This window comes from Melitaea cinxia, chromosome 24, assembly GCF_905220565.1.
Source record: "Melitaea cinxia chromosome 24, ilMelCinx1.1, whole genome shotgun sequence".
NCBI lineage: Eukaryota > Metazoa > Arthropoda > Insecta > Lepidoptera > Nymphalidae > Melitaea > Melitaea cinxia.
Window position 1 is genome coordinate 722,210 of NC_059417.1, and position 23,819 is coordinate 746,028.

Here is a 23,819-nt window from a genome sequence, read left to right on the forward strand (position 1 = left end):
AAATTAAATCCATACAACAATAAATTATTTGAATCAAATTGGATATTCTCTATTATATTCAGCTGAAATTGTTTATTGTTCACAACAAGATCTAATCACAAATGAATTGGCACTATAGAAAATAAGACATGTTGGAGTATGAAATTACAATAAAATCAATTATTTAAATATACTATCATTAGGAAATTCGAATGCCACAAAAAATCTGGTTTTTTATATAACTAAATCGGTAAACAAGCGTACGGCTCGGCTTATAGACGCCTGCAACACCAGAAGCATTGCAAGTGTTTTTTTGACCCTACCCCGATCCTCCCCAGGGGCTCTGGTCACCTTACACCAACAGAAGTACAACATTGCTTGGAAGCAGTATTATTTAGCTGTGATCTCATGTAAGGTAGAGGTACTACCCCGTCAAGCTGGTCCATATTATTAGCAGAATATTGCCTGCTAATTTGTTACTTAAATGTGCTATCATTATGAAGATAAGATATCAAAAATGATTCCTATAAAAAAGTGTTTTAGTTGAAATTGAATTGTGGTAAAGATTGTTAAAAGTTTTAAGTGTTCAGATTTTGAAAATTTACTTCAAAATATAGTTCCTAAGCTAAAATTTACAACGCCTTTGAATCGTCACTTTTAAATTTGTGAATCTGTTGAGTTAGCTGTACGAAAAGCTACGGAAAGTAGTTGAGCAATGAAATAGTTTCTTTTTTAGTATGAACCAAAACACTAGAAAATTAAAATAGTATGCATAATTATTAGTTTATTAATGAGAAGAGACAGTTTAAAATAAAAACGGATTACTCACTGACAAAGCCTCAGCGCAGTATACGTGGCTGTTTTGTTAAAGATTAAGAAATATTATTATTTTATATTTAAGACAAAGAATCAATTTCAATCACGTTAAATAAGAGTAGATTGTTTAAGGATTTGAGTTTTTCCGGCATTTTTGCTTGCAACTCTTATGTAAAACTTCGTCATACAAACGTTATAAATTTCGCTGTACATTTAACTTTTGTTAACACGTAGAATACCGTGTGTTGATAATATTGATTTATTGAACAATTATCACGTACCGGAAAGTTTTCAGTATACGTACTCGTATCTTTAATAAAGTTTTGTTGTATGTCTACTAATATAAACACGATCTCACATAATAGCTTACCTTATTTAACAGATATATACATTGTTAAACAGAATTGTTTACAAAATTTCTGTTACTTTTAAGTATGGTATATTTAAACAAAAACATTATGTTTACAATAGAACGATGACTACTCTTACCCAAGCAATAATAATATATAAGTTATATTAATTAAAAAATAAATAAACAAAATAAGAAAATATTTAAAAGTGAAACAACGTCATTTGTAGAAAAAACGAATATGATATGACCCAAATCAGTACCCTGTGAGACTCCAAGGTTAAAACAACCATGGCGTCGTCTAACGGTAAAGAAAGTGGTAAAATAACTGCCTCGATAGACAGTTTGAAGTTATCAAATAAGAATACATCAAAACATGCATCGTCAGAATCAGTTCTGTCGAAGAAAGACAAGGAATGTCTGCAAATGCAGGAGTGTAAGAAGAAGCTTCTCGCTATGGAGCCACAAATAATTATTAGGGATGAGAATGTGGTGTTACGTTCACCGCCTCAGAAGAAAATCGTCATGCCTCCAACGATCAATCCTGAGGTATGTTATGTTATTAGAAATATATTTAGTTGGAATAATAGTAATGTTTTACTGTTTTTTTTTTTTAATTATTATTTTGCAGATAATTATGTACATATAAATAGCTACTGTAAACAAAAACTATATATTTATACAGATAGCATATTTTTTTAAATGTACACATAATTATTATCTAATTCTATTAAACGAGCAATTCTTGCATATATATAGATGTATTGCTTCAGCCTGTAATATCCCACTACTGGGCATAGGCCTCTTTCCCCATGTAGGAGAAGGATCAGAGCTTAATCCACCACGCGGCTCCAATGCGGGTTGGCGGATATATTCCCTACTATGAGTAACGATCGCTATCAGGTGTACATGATAACAACCGGGACCGACTGCTTAACGTGCTCTCCGAGGCACGGTGGGGAGACCCACAAGGACTGCACAAACATCCCGACCACAGCAAACATCTGTATGGCCAATACAAATGTTTGTCATGTGCGGGAATCGAACCCGCAACCGCCAGCGCAACAGGTACAATCCATGGCTGTGACGGTTGCGCCAACCCGGCGTCGTATATATATAGATGTGTATAATCTGAATCTCAGAGACGGCTCCAACGATTTTCATGAAATTTAGTATGCTAGTAGTAGTAGGGATTTTGGGGGCGATAAATCGATATAGCTAGGATTCATTTTTAGAAAATGTTATTTTATCCCTGTTTTAGGAAATGAAAAAAAATGGCCACAATATCGTTAGAATACGAAGGTTAGTTTCGCAATTGCCAATAAAGTTGTAATAGCTCAGGTGGGAAATCGGAGTCGACCGAGAAGACCACGGTTCAAATCCCCATGTCTCCAGATCGATTATATTTTTTTGTTTTTTTTTTTTTCTAATTACACTCATGATTTTTTATTTAAATAACCAGTTCATATTTTTTATTATTATGTCGGTAAAATCGGAAAATATTATTAAAATTTTATCAATATGTGACTCTTGTTCAAATATAATTTCCAAAAAAAAAACCGATTTACTAAAAATACCAAGCTAAGCTCGATCATCGGGTCCTCTAATACCTTTAAACAAGCAATTCTTGTATGTATATAATCTAAATCTCAGAAACGGCTCTATAGATTTTAATGACATTTAAGGGTTTTCGGGGGCGATAAATCGATATAGCTAGCGTTCATTTTTAGATAATGTCGTTTGATCCGTGTTTATATGCAATGAAAATTTACTACATCACCATTAGAATACAAAAGTAAATTTCGCTACCATCTACAATAGCTCATGTGGGAAATCGGTTGGTCCTAAAACCAGAAGACCTCGGTTCGAAACCAGATGTCTTCAGTCCGCTTATTTATTTTTTCCTTATTTTTTCAAGTCCCATCTTTTGTAATAAAAACTGTTATTGGGAGCCCTTTATCAAAGCACCTAATTCGTATCTAAGAATATTTTTACAAGAAAGTTCATAATTTTAATATGTCGGTAAGATCGAAAAATAAAATTCATATTTCATCAGTATGTAATTCGTATTTAAATATAATTTCCCAAACTCAGTATTTTCCAAAAAAAAAATACCGAGCTAAGCTCGATCATCTACACCATTACATTATCTTGTATATAACACCCCATAAAAATGTTATCACTTATTTTCAAATAAGTATTATTTATATTAGAAGAAGCTATTTCACTGAAGTATGCTTTTATTTCTTCAAACTGAAATATAAACAACAAAAAAAAAAGCAATTGCCTTAAAAATGAAATAAGTTTTTGTTTACTTATTTACATTTTTAGACATTTAGATAGCAGCTGCTACGCTATCTCATCAGTGGGAAATCTTTTAAGTGATGAATGATTTCTCCGAGGCTTTGGATCTATTTGCATAATTCTTTTTTATTTTTTTAGCATAATATCCTAATTGTTTGATATGAATTTTTGAATGTTTCGATTATAGGCTGTGTTGTGTTGTTCTAATGGTTAAAATCAATTAAGAGGATTGGAGCCTATCTTATCACGCTACTAGATTATGTATTTCATTAAAATACTGTTTTTCTTTTGACTCCGCGCATGAGGCGAATTTCAAACAATATTTTATTGAAGTCCGGAAATCGAATGCAGATTAAACATGTTTTATCTTTCCAGTTAATCTAAAATTGTAAATGAATACCTAACAGTCTTAAAAGGGAGGTGTTTCTACGTATATTTTTTTGTTTTATTGACTGAAGCTGTAGAACTCAAAGGTTTGGAGATTGGCGACAATACCACGACACACTGCAGAAAATATCTTGCTTAAAATTTCACCCCAACTAATTATATACCTAATACTTAGAGACTATAAAAGATCATTAAAATAGCTCCTAGGCAGGGTCGGGGTCGAGTCTTTTAGTACTCGCACACAATAACACACACACACACACCGACCTACACAGCACGAGCGTGCTCAGGACGCAGTAAAGACGCTCAACGACTTGCGCGACCAGGTACAGACACACAAACACACACACACACAAACACACACACACACACATACACTTTATCACAGAACCACACAACACAAGTTACAAGGTACAGGCTCGAGGTACAACGATAGGCTACTCCGTTCTAGACACAATTACACAAATCAAAGAGAGTGGGAAAACTGTTATTTTACAGTGGATCCCATCTCACATTGGCCTTGCGGGCAACGCGTTAGTCGATACTTTAGCTAAAGAAGCTTCCACTGAGGATATCCCCATTAACCTTTTACCTTCTTTTACCACCTATATATACGCTTAGAATTCAATGTCATGACCTATTTAAAGAATATTTTAACCAAAGATCTAAGGAGACAGGTATATGGTATCGCACGATCCAACCACATCCTGCATGACCCCCATGGATTGAAAAATCATGTTTGAGTAGAACAGAAACTGTGACAGCACTGAGGCTTCGTTCCGGACACATTCCATGCAATAAATTCTCATTTCTTATGCGGAAAGTTACATCTCCGAATTGCTCCGTCTGTAATGTTGTTGATGACTTTTACCACATATTGATGGAATGTATGCGGAATAAGGACATCAGAGATACATGTCCTTTTATTAATGAGTTGGGGAAATGTAATACCAAACATTTTTGAATATCATATCAAAAATTGACCGCTCCAGCGGGGATTGAACCCGCGTCTCCGACTGACCGTGTCGGCGCTCTAGCCAATTAAGCCATGGAACGATGTACCCGCTAGATCGAAATTTTTGATATGATAATTTTTATTTTCGGCTTAAGCCAACCGTGGCGCCGTCTATAGTGAGTTCTTTACAGAGACCCGTAACTATTCAAAGTTTCATATTACAGTGAAAATTTTTGACAGGAGACGACACCATGCTATTTTTAATATGTACGATTTTATTTTTGTGTTACCCACACATTAGGAATTCTAAACATTTTTGAATATCATATCAAATATTGACCGCTCCAGCGGGGATCGAATCCGCGTCTCCGACTGACCGTGTCGGCGCTCTATCCAATTAAGCCATGGAACGATATACCCGCTAGATCGAAATTTTTGATATGATGATTTTTATTTTCGGTTTAAGCGAACCGTGGCGCCGTCTATAGTGAGGACGCGAGGAGTGGAGACGCGGGTTCGATCCCCGCTGGAGCGGTCAATTTTTGACAACACAACCTCACACAACCTCACCTGACTCTACTGCTTCAGGTGATTCAGGCGTTCATAGGCTTTGGTATACTGACAACCACTCGTGATCCACCAGGCAGACCGTACGCTGTTACCATAAATTTACAAAAAAGTAATTAATCAAGTGAAGTTGGTCGAATAGTTTTAAAAAAATTTTATTTCCTTGATTTAAAAAAAAAATATTCCAAATATTTTCCTCTATTTACGAAAACTTAAAAATGAATCGATAACAACGCTGACATCAATTCCTGTGTTATTGGAACGACGAAAATACAAATGGATCGTAAAAACGTGCGGTTCGAGCTTTCAACAAAATCAATTTAATTGTACACATAAACCGATCCAGACAAATCTAAGCATTTATTGACGGAATAATTTTTATGGGTTTTCTATAGAAATATCAAACGAGCAAATGTTTCGTATTTGTTGATCGTCTATCACTTATCTAGAGAAGCGAACAGAATTGGGAGTGCGAAAAAGAAGGGTGATATTTTTATCATCTTTCTCTCTTTCGTAGAACGTAGCATACGTACGTAGCGTACTTTCATTTTTTTGTAAATCTCTTACTACCCTCATCGAGTCGGTAATCTCAGCTTATACGATTTTTTTCTCGTCTCGCAGCGCAGCTTAAAAACGGGAGGGCCCCGGGGGATGACGGAGTTACCACTGAACTCCTTAAAGCCGCAGGGCGACCAGTCCTGAAAGCCTTGGCAAGACTATTTAACGCCGTCATCCACCGAGGTACCACGCCGGAGGCGTGGTCCAGGAGTGTGGTGGTGCTGTTCTTTAAGAGAGGCGATAAGTCTCTGTTAAAGAATTACAGACCGGTCTCACTTCTGAGCCACGTCTATAAGCTGTTTTCGAGGGTTGTTACGAGTCGTCTCGCTAGAAGACTCGACGAATTCCAACCACCAGAGCAGGCTGGGTTTCGAAATGGCTTCAGCACCGTGGACCACATCCATACTGTTCGGCAGATTATCCAAAAGACGGAAGAATATAATCAACCGCTGTGTATGGCATTTGTGAACTACGAGAAAGCCTTCGACTCTGTCGAGACCTGGGCTGTCCTGGACTCTCTGCAGAGATGTCATATCGACTGGCGATATATCGAGGTACTAAAATCTATGTACGACGCAGCGACGATGACCGTTCATGTCAATGACCAAAGAACAAGACCTATTTCCCTCCGGCGTGGGGTAAGACAGGGGGATGTAATATCACCGAAACTGTTTACCACTGCGCTAGAGGATGTTTTTAAGACCTTGGATTGGGGGGAACGAGGCATCAACGTCAACGGTGAATTCATCTCTCACCTTCGTTTCGCCGACGATATTGTCATCTTTGCGGAGACGCTGGATGAGTTAGGCCAAATGCTGGCCGGCCTAAACGAGTCCTCCCGACGTGTCGGTCTCTGTATGAACTTGAATAAAACGAAAGTTATGTTTAACAACCAAGTCATACCGATACCGGTATCGGTCGATGGTACCCTTCTCGAAGTTGTTCAGGATTATATTTACCTAGGCCATACTATCCAACTAGGCCGCAACAACTTCGAGAAGGAGGCCGATAGGAGGATTCGGTTGGGCTGGGCGGCGTTTGGCAGACTCCGTCGAGTCTTCACTTCGAAGATTCCGCAATGCTTGAAGACAAAAGTTTTCGAGCAATGCGTCCTGCCTGTGTTAACATACGGAGCCGAGACGTGGACACTGACGAAGGGACTGGTCCACAAATTTAAAGTCGCTCAACGTGCAATGGAACGGGCTATGCTTGGGGTCTCTCTCAAGGACAGGATTAGAAATAAGACTATCCGCGAGAGAACGAAAGTAACCGACATAGCCCACAGAATTAGCAAGTTGAAGTGGCAGTGGGCTGGTCATCTGTGTCGTAGGACCGATGGCCGTTGGAGTAGACGGGTCCTAGAGTGGAGACCGCGACTTGGCAAACGCAGTGTGGGACGTCCTCCGGCCCGTTGGACCGACGATCTACGTAAGATTGCCGGTGTAGGTTGGATGAGGATTGCGGAAGACCGGGATGTGTGGCGCGAACTTGGGGAGGCCTATGTCCAGCAGTAGACTGCGATAGGCTGAAGTGATGATGATGATGATGAGTGAATATAAATATTTTAGCACATTTAACTGTCTTTCACCGCTCACAATGAAATATTTTTTTTTTTCTAATGTTTACACGGTTTCACTCATTATAATGAAACAACTTTTTCTGACATCCTCCCGTGACCATGGTTGTTGTAAAGTATCTGAAACGTTGGGTGTTAACGATGCAACCTACAATTATTTAATTTGTTATCTGGCAATAGATGGCGTTGGATGTCGATTAAATCGCGCTATCATTGTTTTGAACTATGTATATTAGTATTGTTGAAGTCAAAATTAAAACTCCGACGACGCCCTAAGCCGGGGTGCGATCTCGCTAGGAGCGAGATCGCACCTTCCTTAGGGCGTGCGTTTTCCCCCCGAGCCCTCCCAGAGGGCTCCCCTTCTTCCTTCGCGGCCGGTGTCTTTTGTACCCGGCCCCTCTCACCGGTGACGCTGTAAAGGCGACTAGGGCCAACTACTCAACACTTCGAAAAAAAAAAATTTAAAATCGTGGTGAACAAGCCATACTGGCTCCTTACTACCGGAGGGAACCAGTTCCTGGGAACGCAAGGTTTGTACATCGGGCGTCTAAATAACTTAATAAAGCGCGATAAAATCCGAAAAAGTTCTTTCATTATAAAGCTATTTTTGCTATAAATTTTCATTTATAAGACGTGTCTTAATCACAATCCAGTGGATCCTGAACGTAGACATTGTAAAATCATTACCATCCCGCCGTTTTCGTCAGTTAAAACGATTACACAGACAAAACAGTACATTCTAAAATGTCAGGAAGCACGGGGCGGAGCGAGCGACCGTGAAATTGATACAGTGAACTTAAATATAACATATGAATTATATATATAACATATAACATATAAACTGGTTGTGTGAGTGAGGATATGAGATAGAAAGGAGTAAGCGCTGATGTGACGAATAATAGAGAGGAATGGGAGAGGAAAAAATTTAAAGTTCTTATTAAAAGAAAATAATAGATAAAGCTTATTACTCAGTGCAGGATTCATCATTACAGCCTATACAGTCCACTGCTGGACATAGGCCTCCACAAGTTTACGCCTAAAATAACGTGAACTCATGTGTTTTGCCCATAGTCACCACGCTGGGCAGGCGGGTTGGTGACCGCAGTACTGGCTTTGTCGCACCGAAGACGCTGCTGCCCGTTTTCGGCCTGTGTATTTCAAAGCCACCAACCCGCCTGCCCAGCGTGGTGACTATGGGCAAAACACATGAGTTCACGTTATTTTTGGCGTGAACTTGTGGAGGCCTATGTCCAGCAGTGGACTGTATAGGCTGTAATGATGATGATGATTTCAAAGCCAGCAGTTGGATGGTTATCCCGCCACCGGTCGGCTTTTTAAGTTCCAAGGTGGTAGTGAAACTGTGATATCCCTTAGTCGCCTCTTACGACACCCACGGGAAGAGAGGGGGTGGCTAAATTCTTTAGTACCGTAGCCGCACAGTGCAGGATTAATAGTTGATAAAGATGTGTGGACTTAGTGACGCTGTATTTTATGCAACATGTTACTAATTTTGTACTAAAACACAATTTATATATTATTTTTCAAAAGACCAACTGCGGCGTTTCTTGTCGATTCTTCTATGCAGAATCTACATTCCGAATCGGTGGTAGCCTTACTTCTACAAATATAATAATTTATTTTTAAAGTTTTAATTTGTAAAATGACGATTCGAAAGTGCTCTTGGAGCCTATTTGAATAAAGCTGTTTTTGATTTTGATTTTGTTGTGCCGACCCTACATAAGTGGGATAAGGGCAGGAAGATGATGATAACATATAAACTAGTTGACCAGGCAGACGTTGTTTAATCTTGCGAACTGTCAAACAAAAAAACATTCAGCCTGTAACATCCCACTGTTGGGCATCGGCCTCTTTCTCCATGTAGGAGAAGGATTGGAGCTTAATCCACCAACCGCTCCACTGCAGGTGGCGGATATGTTCCCTACTATGAGTAACGATCGCTATTAGGTATTCATGATAACAACCGGGAACGACGACTTAAAGTGCTCTCCGAGACACAGTGGGGAGACCCACGAACAGACATCCAAACTGGAAAGAAATATTTGTATAAATACAAATATCAATCCCGAACGGGAATCGTATCCGCAAGCCGTCGGTGTTTTTAGCGACTACTCGCATCATTACACCAGAGACCATAAGAAAACTATCAGTAGTTAGGCACTTTTTTTTATTAACAGTGACACAAAGGCCACACAATATCTTTCTCATTAACATAATTTTGAATCATACGATACGCTCTAACCATTCGAAAAGTCAAAATTAAGATCAAAAATAACTTAGGCTTAAAATTAACGTAGGCTTCAAAATCATCGTTGTCTTACAAATTAAAATTTTAAAAACTGTTCTGGTGTAGGGGCGCGTGTGCCATGTACGCGTTTAAACACCGGTTTGCGATATTTGCTTTTGTATAAATATTTATTTCCGCTTTCGATGTCTGTCGTTGTGGGACACTCACTTACTATCAGCTTGTTTGCCATACATGTATGTAAAATGTATAATTACTTTCAATACGCAGTAATTAACTTAGCATACGTATTAATATTGATTCTACATTAAGTCTTGAAATCGAAATATTTATAAAACTTTGTCAATTATATTTTCTTACTCAGATTTATTCAAGCTTTATTTGTAAGCAAAATGTATTAAGACTTTTATTCAATTTCACGCACAGTTGGTTCACAAAGGTACCCTAAACGAAACCAATTCGTTTAAAGCTAATTTCGTACCGTTCTTAATGTTAAATATTTCAAGCATTAGATTAGGTAATGAGATAATTAAAAATTTATTAAATTGTTTAATATATAAAAATAAAGTATATTCTTTAGATGATACTAGCCGCGCCACGTGATTACACGCGCGTAATTACCAATCCCGCGGGAATGTCGGGATAAAAAATTACCTATGTACTCGGAATCTCTAGCTGTCTATGTAGCAAGTTTCAAGTAACAAAAATAGATCCGTGTATATAATAGTCACATGGCGATACAAAGTTTGCCGGGTCTAGTGTTATATAAGAAAAACTATTTAAATACACTTCGAACAAACGGACAAACTTTTCCATAATTTATAATAAAAAACTATGATAGCATACTTTTTACATAAACTTCGTTCAATGGCTCTGCAAGAGAATAAGATAAACTCAACCTTTATTCAAGACGGTTCCAAGTTTTATAAAATAACGACAAATCATTAGTTTGAACTTCTTTGTAGCTACATCTGTAACTTCTCTTTAATTACACTTATAATTTAGTTGATATAACAAGATTTTTTTAAAGAGATAATAATTCAAGATAAATTCGTTTGGTGCCGTTCTTTAATCACGAGATGTTCTTAAGCAACATCTAGACCCCTCCTCTGGTGATATGTGGTGAGGTTTTAGACTTAAAAAAGCCAAAATTTTATCTTTACTAAACACTTGTAGGTTGTGTGGTTACGGCAGCAAAGAATATAGCCCCTCTCTTCCCTTGGGTGTCGTAAGAGACGAATAAGGAATATCACAGTTCCACTATCACCTTGGAACTTAAAGAACCGACAGATGGCGGGATAACCATCCAACTGCTGGCTTTGAAATACATAGACGGAAGACGAGCAGCAGCGTCGGATGGATTTTATCCGGTCCACCATAGTCACGGGACGACCTCCCTGTAAAGTATACGAAAATTATACGAAATACGGTTCCTGTAAAGCGTCCGAAACGTCGGACATCCAAAAACTCGATAAAATCCGAAAAAGTTGTTTCAAATTATAAATTGCATTTTAATGTGCAACAACGTGAACATATTTTACAACAGATGTGAGATAATACAAGTGTTTCTTATTGTTATTGATTTTATTAAAACTGTGTGAATATCAACATATGCAACTGAGTCATTACACGTGCTATTTTTAACCGACTTCAAAAAAGGAGGAGGTTTAAAATATGTTATACACAAATATGTTCTACACAAATGTGTCGTACAAAAATATGTTGTATAAAAATTACAGAATAAACACAAGAAAGTTTTGGTTACAACTGTATTGTACGTAGAGGTATCGTACATATTACACTTTTCAACGCGGCCAGATACTAAAACGAAATAGTCGAAAATCGAGAAAGAGTTATCCCCGCAAATACACATATATATATATATATATATATATATATATATATATATATATATGTGTATGTTCGGGATAGCTCCGTCGTTTATGAACCGATTTTGATAACTTTTTTTTTGTTAGAAAGGAGATATCCCTAGTTTGGTACCATGATAAGGAAATCGAGGGAAACTCTCGAAAATCCTCATAACTTTTTATTGGGTGTACTGATTTTGATGATTTTTAATTTAATCGAATGCCGATGTTTATCATGTGGTCACATTTAATCGAGATCTGATTACAACTTTTGGAGTAATCTTTGATAATGCATATTTACTTGACTATTTTTTCGTCTACCTACGTTGTATTATTTGTCGATATAATTGAAGTCGGTTTTCCTTCGTTTGCCTGCAAATACATTTATATACTGACTGGTTAGTTGGCACATTTGAATGTGATCTTGCTTTTGGCTTCAGGATTACGGATTCAATTAGGTCTTATCATAGAACTGTAGCGACATCTATCGCGCAACATACAAACTACAGAAAAACTGACGTATCCTACATCGCGCTATCAAAGTTATCTACGTGTTTGAGTACGAGTATAGATACGAGATCCCGTCAGCAACCGTTGGGGGCGGTAGCCCACCAGACACAACACCCGTCTGGTCGGAGGATCCTCCCTTTTCAATGGCGGACGAAGAACTTCACAACCTATCTCTCGCAACATCAAAGAAACTGTAATTTTTTAATTAAAATAAATATTCAAATCTTAATGGAATTTCTACGCCCCAAAAATTCTTGTTTGCCCGTTATTTTGGAAGTGATTCTATCACAAAATTTCTTTCAGGATAACATATTAAGTAAATAAGTATTCCAGCGTTTGTGAAGTCTGAATGGTCAAATGTGGAATTACCTAAAAATAGTACAGTATAGTTACCTAAAATAGTCTGGGGTGGTCATAAGGGAGGACAGTTCCAAGACTGTTCTATATGACCAGATCGAATATGTATATCAGTTTTCCATTACCACAAACGAAAGTCTTTGGTAACAGATATTGAATAACCTCTGCACTTGAAAAGGCTATATTCTAACAATTTTTGCTTTCATATAGGATATCCAAATAAGTACATAAAAATATGCTAGCACAAGTGCATTATATAAATATAGATATTAAAAGAAACGACACGTTTACGGTCGATCTGCATAAATGGAGACATAATTCTTACGACGCGGTCATAAAAATCGCATAAAAATCTTAACCCATTGTCGAATAACAATAACTTGATTTTATGTAAGATTAATACATATAGTACCGTCATGAAGTATGTCTTCTAAAAAGTATATGAGATAAGGTGACATTCATTTTGACAACACAAGAGAGTGGTGGTGATGAATGTTTGCAAGTGTGGCGACATCTGTCTAACGGCATACAAACAAGAGAAAACTGACGTATCCTACATCGCGCTATCAAAGTTATCAAAGTGATTGAGTATATATACAAGATCCTGACAACAACCGTTGGGGGCGGTAGCCCACCAGACACAACACCGTCTGGTCGGAGGATCCTCCCTTTTCAATGGCGGACGACTGACTCTATACCATGTTTCTCAAGCATCCCCAAACAAGAATACTGTTTGAAGCTGGTTTTATTTCCTTTTTTTCAATACAAAGATGGTAAATAAACGGATAGCCCGATGATGATATGCGTATGCAGCCTATAGACTAAACCTACCCAGGAATTCTGGCCACCTTACTCTCATATTAAAGGTAACAGCTGACTGGTATAGCAATTTTTTTTCTTTTAATTATTTTTTTTTTTAATTAATGACGCGTTGGCGCAGCGGTCACGTCGCTGGTTGTTGCGCTAGAAGTCGCGGGTTCGATCCCCACACATGACAATCATTTGTATTGGTCATACATACGTTTGTCGTCGTCTGGGCGTTTGTGCTTGTGTATTGTGTGTTTCCAGAGCCCCGACACAGGAGATAATCCTTCTGGGGGCCGTTGAGTGTGAAGCGTCTATATAAATAATACGTATATTAATAAATATATATATTACACCCAGACTCGCGGTGGGAATCGAACCTGCAAAACCCGGAGCAGAAAACAGGGTCACTAAAAACTGCGCCAACGGGCTAGGCAACAATGTTACTAATGTCACCAGCAAAATATCAGAATGTTGTTTCGTGACATGAAAAAGGATTATGTACTACTCGCTCATACTGTCACGGCGTGGGGATTACGTGACCGGAATCAGTAAACAGTCTGACAATATCGTACAGAGATGTAATCTTTGATATTGCACTTAGGAACTACAGCGATAGCAATTGTAGCTACTACTCATGCTAGCTGTGTAATGTACAAAATGGATTAAAGCAAATCGTTCAATGTATGTGTCAGTATAAGGATAACGTTTGATATGATTTTATTAATAATATAGCTTGTTATAGCACGTAGGATTTTCATAGTACAGAGTTTGTACCATAATAATACGAGCATACAAATTTTTTGATACGTTTTTATGAGCATAAGTTATGTTCTACATAAAAGTCGGTTTTAGAGGATGATAAAAATAATAATAAAATTTATGACCTGTACTTATAGTGGGAGATAGTTTTTACAAGCTAGACATGCGCATGAATCAAACAGTGTTGCTATAAAAATGCTACGTATTATTTTAATAGACATTTTTATAGAATCCTATATTTTTTTAACCTTAAGTTAACTAATAATATTATTGTTATCTATTAACTAGCTGTGCCCCTTGAGGACGTATATATATCACCCGCGTAAATTTGAGGGAATACTTCGCCGCTCGCTTTAACCTGTAATATCCCAGTGCTGGGCATATGCCTCTTTCCCCGTGTAGGAGAAGGATTAGAGCTTAATTCACCACGTTGCTCCAATACAGGCTGGTGAATTGCGGTTGGGAAAATCTTACAAAAATATTATATAGAGCCTTCTTCGGTAAATTTACTGTCTAACATAAAGCGAATCTTTCAATTTGTAGCAGTATTTTCTGAGATAAATCTTTATATAAATTCACACAACCTCGTATTAATAACAAGATTAAATAAAATATATTTCTATGTAAAACAACAAGGTAATCGTAAACGTAAGCTAAGTTAAATATAACCAAGACCATTTAATAAATCAATAAATAAACGCTTCATACTCAACTACCCTAGTTGGATTTTCTGTCGGGGGTCCGGAAACACACACAATGCACAAGCACAAACGCCCAGACCACGATAAACGTATAAATAGCCAATACAAATTTTTGTCGCCATCGCAACAGCCAGTGCTATGACCGCTGCGCTAACGCGTCGTCCAACTATTATAAGAACGCATAATTCTTCTTTATTATTTCTATTTTCTAAGCCTTCTCTAATATATAGTGTAAAGAATTTATCTTTTAATAAATAAATAAATAAATAATAAATAACATGTTCAACAGATTAGTAAAACTATGTATATTTAGTCATGGAAAATAATAAACATACGCAAAATATCGCGCTTACAACGCGCTGCTCAATGAACAGTCAACCTAAGTCATTATCTGAGTAGCACACGTCGCATGTGATATATGACGCACTACAATGACGTTTACAGTATTAAAACAGATTTATTTATTTATCAATCTTACAGACAACCTTTATGTGACACTGTTTTCAAGTAGTGTTACGCTCCTGAGGTTGAACGACTGTGCGTTGGACCACACGACTTACACTGACATCTCCCTCTCAACTTCCGTTCGCCTCGCCCGATTACACTTTTTGTAACGCTGTCGTCATGCACTCACCAGCTTACTCCCCAAGTCAAGAGTGCATAAAGAAGTTTGACTTCAATAAGAAAAATATTATACATCGCTAGTACATTCTTGATCCGTACAGCCAAGGAATGGAACTCTCTACCAGCGTCTGTGTTTCCAGAAAATTATAACCTGGGGATCTTTAAGTCGCGAGTGAATAGGTTACTTCTAGGTAAGCGTGCTCCATCTCAGACCGCATTTTCACTTATCATCAGGTGAAATAGTGGTCAAACGCAAGCCTATCATTGTATAAAAAAAAAAAAACAAACAAACATTTTTATTGTAAATTAAAGTTTTATTAACTCGACAAAAGGTCTCTAAATAGTTATTACCTAAATTCGGTATCTCGCATAATGATTGATGTTTGTGATTTCTGGTGGAAATGATAATTAATTTTGACGTGATAACGTCTTAGTAATCGATGATCACCGGCTGCACGCACGCAAAAGTGTCACGTTCCGCCTCAGCCTGAGAGTGCAAGCGAGAGCGCGGAATAAGCGATATAAAAGCTTGATCGGCCCTCGGATTATGTCTCAATTTGTACACCTACACCGACACAATATCATCTCATCTGCCCCTAGGTTGCCTGGAAGAGATCGCTTTTCAGCGATAAGGCCACCCGTTGTACCTAATGATACTCTGTTAAAATCAATCTGATATGTATTATTTCTGTATTGGTGTACAATAAAGTGTATTGTTATGTTGTTATCTCTTCTCGCATGACGTCAGACCTAGTCGTTCGAAATAATTCAGTTATTATAATTCAATTCAATTCATAAAGGTATGCAATTTTTCATCTATGTTTCTATATGACGTTATCACGTAAAACTATCGTCCGTTAACCGACTTTAAAGACAACGAATTTTTACTTTTTTCGCAGCTTTAATATTTCTTCAAATCTCTGTTTAACATAGAGTAGAATAATATGTCATCAATAATGTAAAACTACCGCCGTGTTTTGAATATAAATTCTGACGAGTAAAACCAGCTAGTAACTTATTTATTAATAGTAATATCTTTTAAGAACTGTCAATCGCCTTAGATATTTTTGTACATTGTAAATAATATCATTATAATTATGTAACTGTTAGTAAACCAGTTATTTCACTAAATATACCTATAGATATTTTTATCTTATAAACTTAAGAACAGGAAAAACATAACAATATAATTGTGTTTGCAGGCAAACGAAAAAAAACCGACTTCAATTATATCGACAAGTTATACGCGTAGCAATACAACGTAGGTAGACGAAAAAAATTTAAATTTGGCCACGTGATAAACATCGGCTTTCGATTAAATTAAAAATTATCAAAATCGGTAAACCCAGTAAAAAGCTATGCGGATTTTCTAGTTTCCCTCGATTTCTCTGGAATCCCATCATCAGATCTTGGTTTCCTTATTATGGTACCACACCAGGAATATCTCTTTTCCAACAAAAAAACCTTCCTGCACGTTGCGTCGACGGGCTAAGCAATATTAATTAACTGTATTAAATATCTTTTTTTTTATATATATCACTAGGTCGGCAAACAAGCATACGGCTCACCTGATAGTAAGAGATTACCGTAGCTTATAGACGCCTGCAACACCAGAAGCATCGCAAGCGCGTTGCCGACCCAATCCCCAATTCCCCGGGAGCTCTGGTCACCTTACTCATCAACAGGAACACAATATTGCTTGAAAACAGTATTATTTAGCTGTGATTTTCTGTAAGGTCGAGGTACTACCCCAGTCGGGCTGCTCTAGATTTTGAGCAGGAAATTCCTGCTGTGCCCTACCTTAGTTGTCATCTTTTAGATCTTGGCGATACGTAACCTACATATAAAGTTAATGTGCGTGAAATATTCGCTACATAGTACATTGATGATATCGGCCTTGATACGACCAAATCCCTCCCCTATCTTTTATTTCCCTTGCGTATTTGACTTCTATAAAAAAAAAACGTAAGTCGGACAGATTTGTATTGCTTTTCACACAAGAACTTATTGAATCTATAAAAATATAGAAATCTATAAAAATATACAGACTATTTTTATTCCAATATTTCTCATCATCATCTCATCATATTAATCTATATATTACTTAATACGCGAAGCAAAAACTTTGTACGTCCTTTTACGAAAATTGCGCGGACGGAGGAGTATGAAATTTTGCACACTTATAATTACCGACTAATTACACTGAGTAGAATAGCACCATCCCCTTTCTTCCCGTGGGGGTCGTAAAAGGTGACCGAGGGATAAACCTGGCTCAAAATCATCAGGGTCCTGGAGAAGGAAAACTTCATCTGAAATCCGGAATGGGGTCTCCGTCTGTCTAAATCGTCTAAATCGTCTGCAATAGACATACTAAGGCCAATAATGATGATGATGATATGAAGATAAGAAGTGCAGAATTCTAACATACATGTATAATATATATATATAATTTTAATTATGTTTGTTTTTTATGAATTTTATGAATTTTTAAGTGTGATTATTTATTGATTATTTTATATTTATTGAGTATTTATTGATTATTTTATATTTTTTGATTATTTTGTTTTTATTGAATTGTTTAAAATGTTTGTTAAATTTAATGTTATTTGTTGTGATCAACTTAACTAACGCATTGGGTTACTGAATGTTAGTTCTAAGTATTTTTTTTAATAAATAAATAAATAAATAAATAAATAAATAAATAAATAAATAAATAAATAAATAAATAAATAAATAAATAAATAAATAAATAAATAAATAAATAAATAAATAAATAAATAAATAAATAAATATAATTAAATCAATAACAAAAGTGTGTGTGTATGTGTGTGAACTTATGTACGCTAAGAAGTACTGTAAGAAGTTCTACTTCGTTGGCTAGCTAACTCCACGTTGCTAACTTCTTCTTCGTTGAATAGCTAACTTCAGGGTGTCGGTTTTTTATGGCGGTGTGCGCGCGCATCGTAGGCGTGTATACCTTTTGTTTATTATTATGGAAGTATATTCTTTGACAAAAGAACCTTAATAATGTCAAACTTATAATTTAAATTAATTATGGTCAAATTTGGATAGCTGGGCGACAACTAGTGTGAATAAAATCGCGAGATGGAGCTAGTCGTATTTATTGAAGGGTTGGGAGAATAGTAATTACGCGTAAGGCGCCACGGTTCGCTTAAGCCTAAAATAAAATCATCATATCAAAAATTTCGATCTAGCGGGTACATCGTTCCATAGTCTAATTGGCTAGAGCGCCGACACGGTCAGTCGGAGACGCGGGTACGATCCCCGCTGGAACAGTCAATTTTTGATATGATATTTAAAAATATTTAAATATGTTTTCCGCAATTTTTCACCCAACAGCTTTACAGTTTTTTGATAAAGCTTTACATTTATTTGATAACTTACTAAGAGCGGACCTTGTCTACTTTGCACCATCATATAAATGTACATATATTTTCGTGAATGTAACCTTTTTAAACGAATGACAAAATGAATAATAATCAATTTTTAAGAGTAACTTTTATGTGTTATAAAAATTCGGTTTTCACGAAAATTTCTAAGCGAACATTAAAGATCCCTTTACATTTTTTCTCAATAGAGTTTAGTATTATCGACGATTGAATGATGATTGATTATAAATACAGGTTTTTTTTTTATGTCACTAGGTCGGCAAACAAGCGTACGACTCACCTGATGGTAAGCGATTACCGTAGCTTATAGACGCCTACAATACCAGAAGCATCGCAAGTGCGTTGCCGACCCAATCCCCAATCCCCCCCAGGAGCTCTGGTCACCTTACTCACCAACAGGAACACATTACTGCTTGAACACAGTATTATTTAGCTGTGATCTTCTGTAACGTCTAGGTACTACCCCAGTCGGGCTGCTCCATATTTTGAGCAAGAAATTCCTGCTGTGCCCTACCTCAGTTAAAGGTTCAGATAAGAGAAAAGAAAAAAAAAAGAATGGTGTGGTTTTATGAAATCACGATGCATGTAAAACTGTAGTTAGATCAAAACACACAAATAACGCGGAACACTTGCGAAATGCGACATGCGATAAATGAACGAAAATTTTTGGGACGATAGAATAAATGTTTTTAGTTTATAATTGTTTTTGCTCGCAAACGAAGAAAAAAAAACGACTTCAATTACGTCGACAAGTAATACAACGTAAGGAGACGAAAAAAATTAACAAACGCACGAATCGTCACTACGATTTTCGAGGGTTTCCCTCGATTTCTCTATGATAACATCATTAGATCTTGGTTTCCTTATCACGGTACTAAGGATATTTTTTTCCAACAAAAAAAAGAATTATCAAAATCGGTTCATAAACAACGAAGTTATTCCCAAACATACATAAGAAAAAAATATATATATTTATATATACGGTCGAATTGAGTAAGCTCCTCCTTTTCGAAGTCGGTTAACAAAGGAGAAGAAAAGAGGATAAGCTTCAATTAGTTCTTTAGAAGGGAAAAGGCTTTTTCTCAAAAATAGGACATATACATACTTACAATATAAGCCATTGTTTATATAAATATCACACGGAGATTGTAAGGGACAAGGTTCAGACGGATAGTAAAACCGTGACATAAGTTCAAAGTTATACTCGTCACGCAAACACACCATTACTTTTATTATGAAGACTAAAAAGAAAATATGGGTGAACCGACCTTACGCATGAAGAGTTCTGTAACACAGTATTGTTCATCAATTATTATTAAATAGCTGACTTCATATCTTTTATTAGATTTCACTGAGGTAGCGCTTCAAAAAAATATAAACATAAAAAAGTGTGTGTTAACTCCGACACACGACTGGAGTTTACTCCTTCAGATCGACTAAATAGGTACAAAAAGGCTTACTGGTCTAAGAAAAAACGAATCAAATAACGCCATCTATGTGTTATTACAAACGTTTCACGTAACACCCCGAGCGTTATGTGAAACGTTATGAGGACCTTCGTTCCGTAGGTTTTACTTCTCATATTTTTTTCATACCGGGAGCCTTATATGAAGATCGATACTTAAGGAGTTAACTCCAAAAAGATAAGCCCTTGAAATTATCATTTGCAACATTCAGTTTCTTTTCGCTACGGAACCCTGAAAAGAAAATGTTTCAAGCGGTATTTCAAAGCGTACCGTTGTTCATATTCATTTTATATACATATGAAATTTTATTAGTATATTGTAACTGTATGATAAAATGTTTGACTATCACGAACGATCACTACAATATTGTGTGATATAAGGCATGTCTTATGATAAAAAAAGAAAGAAGAAAGTACTTTTATTTCACATAAAACGCCTAACACTCGACGACCATAACATGAATGAAAATTCTGTGTTGAGGGTCTGCATACCTCGAGGAGCGCGTTAAGTTTTCGAGCGAACATGTAATTATAAACACCAGATAACAATCGCTACACACCACACACACACACTTCAGCCTATCGCAGTCCACTGCTGGACATAGGCCTCCCCAAGTTCACACCACACATCCCGGTCTTTCGCAATCCTCATACAGCCTACACCGGCAATCTTACGTAGATCGTCGGTCCAACGGGCCGGAGGACGTCCCACACTGCGTTTGCCAAGACGCGGTCTCCACTCTAGGACCCGTCTACTCCAACGGCCATCGGTCCTGCGACACAGATGACCAGCCCACTGCCACTTCAACTTGCTAATTCTGTTGGCTATGTCGGTTACTTTCATTCTCTCGCTAATAATAACAATCGCTACTACTCAGAAAATAATCCGCAAACCTGTCCTTTGTATGCTTCCATTTCCAATGCGAGAATTGGAGCTTTCTCCAGCAGCACAAATGAGAGAGGTATCTGTAGTGGGACTTAATAGGCTGCCCAATATTTTTGTAGCAATTTTTGTCGTCCAAGCGGCTTCCAGATTAGAGTTCCACGTACAAAATATAAGAGGTACTGAACCGAACTAAAAGAATCTGCTGATATTGCACAATTAGACAAACTTTCATTCCATATATGACTAGCCATTTAGCGCAGTTTTTAGTGACCCTGATTTCTGCTCCGAGGGTTGTGGGTTCGATTCCCACCCCGAATCTGTAAGTAATATTTATATATATGATTTATGCCTATGTTTATCAAAAAAAAATGCAGCTATACCAGTCTGCTGTTACCTATAACACAATCATTAAGTTGCTTACTTTAGGAACAGACGACCGTGTGTGTATTGTGTAGGTATTTATTTATTATTTTTTATTTATAGGTATACTTGAAGATTTGACCATCCTGTACACAATGGAATAATCTCGCAAATAATTGCTATATCAAGAATATAATCGTTGTTAAACGTTTAAATTACAGCTAGGAGCGACAACTCTATGTACTTTCCACTCCAATGTAGAGGCTCACAAAGCATACCAGACCTAAAACAAATATTCGTACAAACACAAATATTCGCACAAACTTTGATGGAACTTCAGTCAATATTACACTAGAACAGTCGCCAATAAAAATAAAAGACGCAAAGGTACAATATATTGAAATTTCCAAATTGTTTCATTATTTTCATTTGAGGTTACGTCTGACGGAAAAGGTCAAATAAGTTTTGTAACAAGTATTTTTAATGACCATGCAAATGTTTATTTAGGCTGGGTTTGTGTTCGGGGGATTGAATCGACATTGTATGCTGAGCACCAGTTTACTTTACTCGGTGTTTGTCCCTTACGGCATTACCGAAATTCTATCAGAATATTACATTGAGATTTGGTTGAGGCTACTCAGTGGATACGGCACGTTTTATCGAAAGATTACAAGTTCAAATAACAGAAAAATGTGTTTTATGTGCTTGATTTAAATCAAATATCACAAACAGCATCACTTCAGCCTATCGCACGGTATCAGTAGCCACACAGATATTGCTAGACATATGCCTCTCCAAACTTGAGTCAAGCGTCTCGTTATTGATGTTAACTATTTATGGCTTAAAAGGCAATCAATATTAAATCAGTTTCTATAAAAACTCCTTACAATTAACTAGAATATAAGTAATTTCCTTTAAGCATAAGGAGAGACGTTGGCTCTCTGTGTGTTTTTACCGTCTGTACAACGGTGAGTGACGAACTATTTGATATGGTACCGCCGTCACGATTTTACCATCGTACCCTTCGCCGAAGGACTAGGTTCCATTCACACCATTTGGATGCATGGTTTGCGACCAATTTGCGAGCTTCACGCGCATTCTTTCCGCGTACATGCAAACTGTGGAATGACCTTCCTCCTGAGGTTTTCCCTGAGCGCTATAATTTGGGGGTTTTTAAGCGTCGAGTGTATAGGCATATTTTTACTAAAGGCCGGCAACGCACCTGCAACTCCTCTTATGTTGCAGATGTCCATGGGCGACGGTAGCCGTTTAACATCAGATGGCTTCGTCTGCTCGTTTGCCCCCATTCTTATTATAAAAAAAAAGTAAAAAACAAAAGAAAACTAAAAAAAACAAAAAACTTCCCTATGGAAAATATCTCATAAAACATTGACAAATGCAGATCAAATTCTCATACAGAGTTATGAGAATCAGATCTCATAGACACTGCATTTGTCCATGTTTCATGAGATTTTTTCCATAGGGTCTACTAAACAAAGTTTAAGCTAAGAATGAGAAGAGAAAAAAATCGCTCAAAAAAAATAATAAATTCAAATTTCTCATCATCATTGTTTTAATGTATTTACGATAAATAGTATAAAAAAATTAACAATTTTTAAATTCTTCGAAACACATTATGCTTCTATAAACTTGTAAAGCTTGTAAAGTCTTGTACTTTTAAATGGTACGCCTGTACCCTCGAGGCACTGTTCGGAATTTCACCTTAGGCAGATTCTTAACTGCCATGCGACTCACCTTCGTTCTACATTAAAATCCCCCTTAAAGGATTAACTGTGAATACGTGACAAACAGATTTAGCTCACCTTTGTCATGTATATATTTTACAAGTACACCATTATTACTGATTTATGAAGTTTTAAGTTTTGTGTCTGAAAAGTCTGATTTCAGACGGAGCTAGGTCGGTATTAAAATTTATTTTATATCTTTTTATAGTAGACTAGCTGTGCTCGCGACTTCGTCCGCGTGAAATTTAACAAAAAAGTTATTTTTCTGTTTGCAGAGTTATGAAATAAATAAATGTCCAAAATAAAAGTAGCCTAAGTCACTTTTTACTACAGCAGCTATCTACCAGTGAAAGTCCCATTAAAATCGGTCCAGCCGTTTCAGAGATTAGCCGGAACAAACAAACAGACAGACAGACAGACAAAAATTGTAAAAAAATGTTATTTTGGTATATGTACCTTGATATACATCCATACACATTTAGTAAAAAGCGGTTATTTCTATATTACAAACAGACACTCCAATTTTATTTATTTGTATAAATAATTTAATGCCTAATGTATGGAGAAAGGTAT

At 36.7% G+C, this 23,819-nt stretch overlaps 1 protein-coding gene across 1 annotated transcript in view; it reads left to right on the forward strand.

Annotated features, from left to right (window-relative positions):
- The first annotated feature begins 1,435 nt into the window (after window positions 1-1,435).
- Window positions 1,436-23,819, forward strand: part of LOC123665602 (inactive dipeptidyl peptidase 10) — a 188,366-nt gene continuing 165,982 nt past the window's right edge. The window contains exon 1 of the mRNA XM_045599882.1: window positions 1,436-1,693. Within this exon, the coding sequence (XP_045455838.1) occupies window positions 1,436-1,693 (258 nt within the window). The remainder of the gene's footprint in view (window positions 1,694-23,819) is intronic.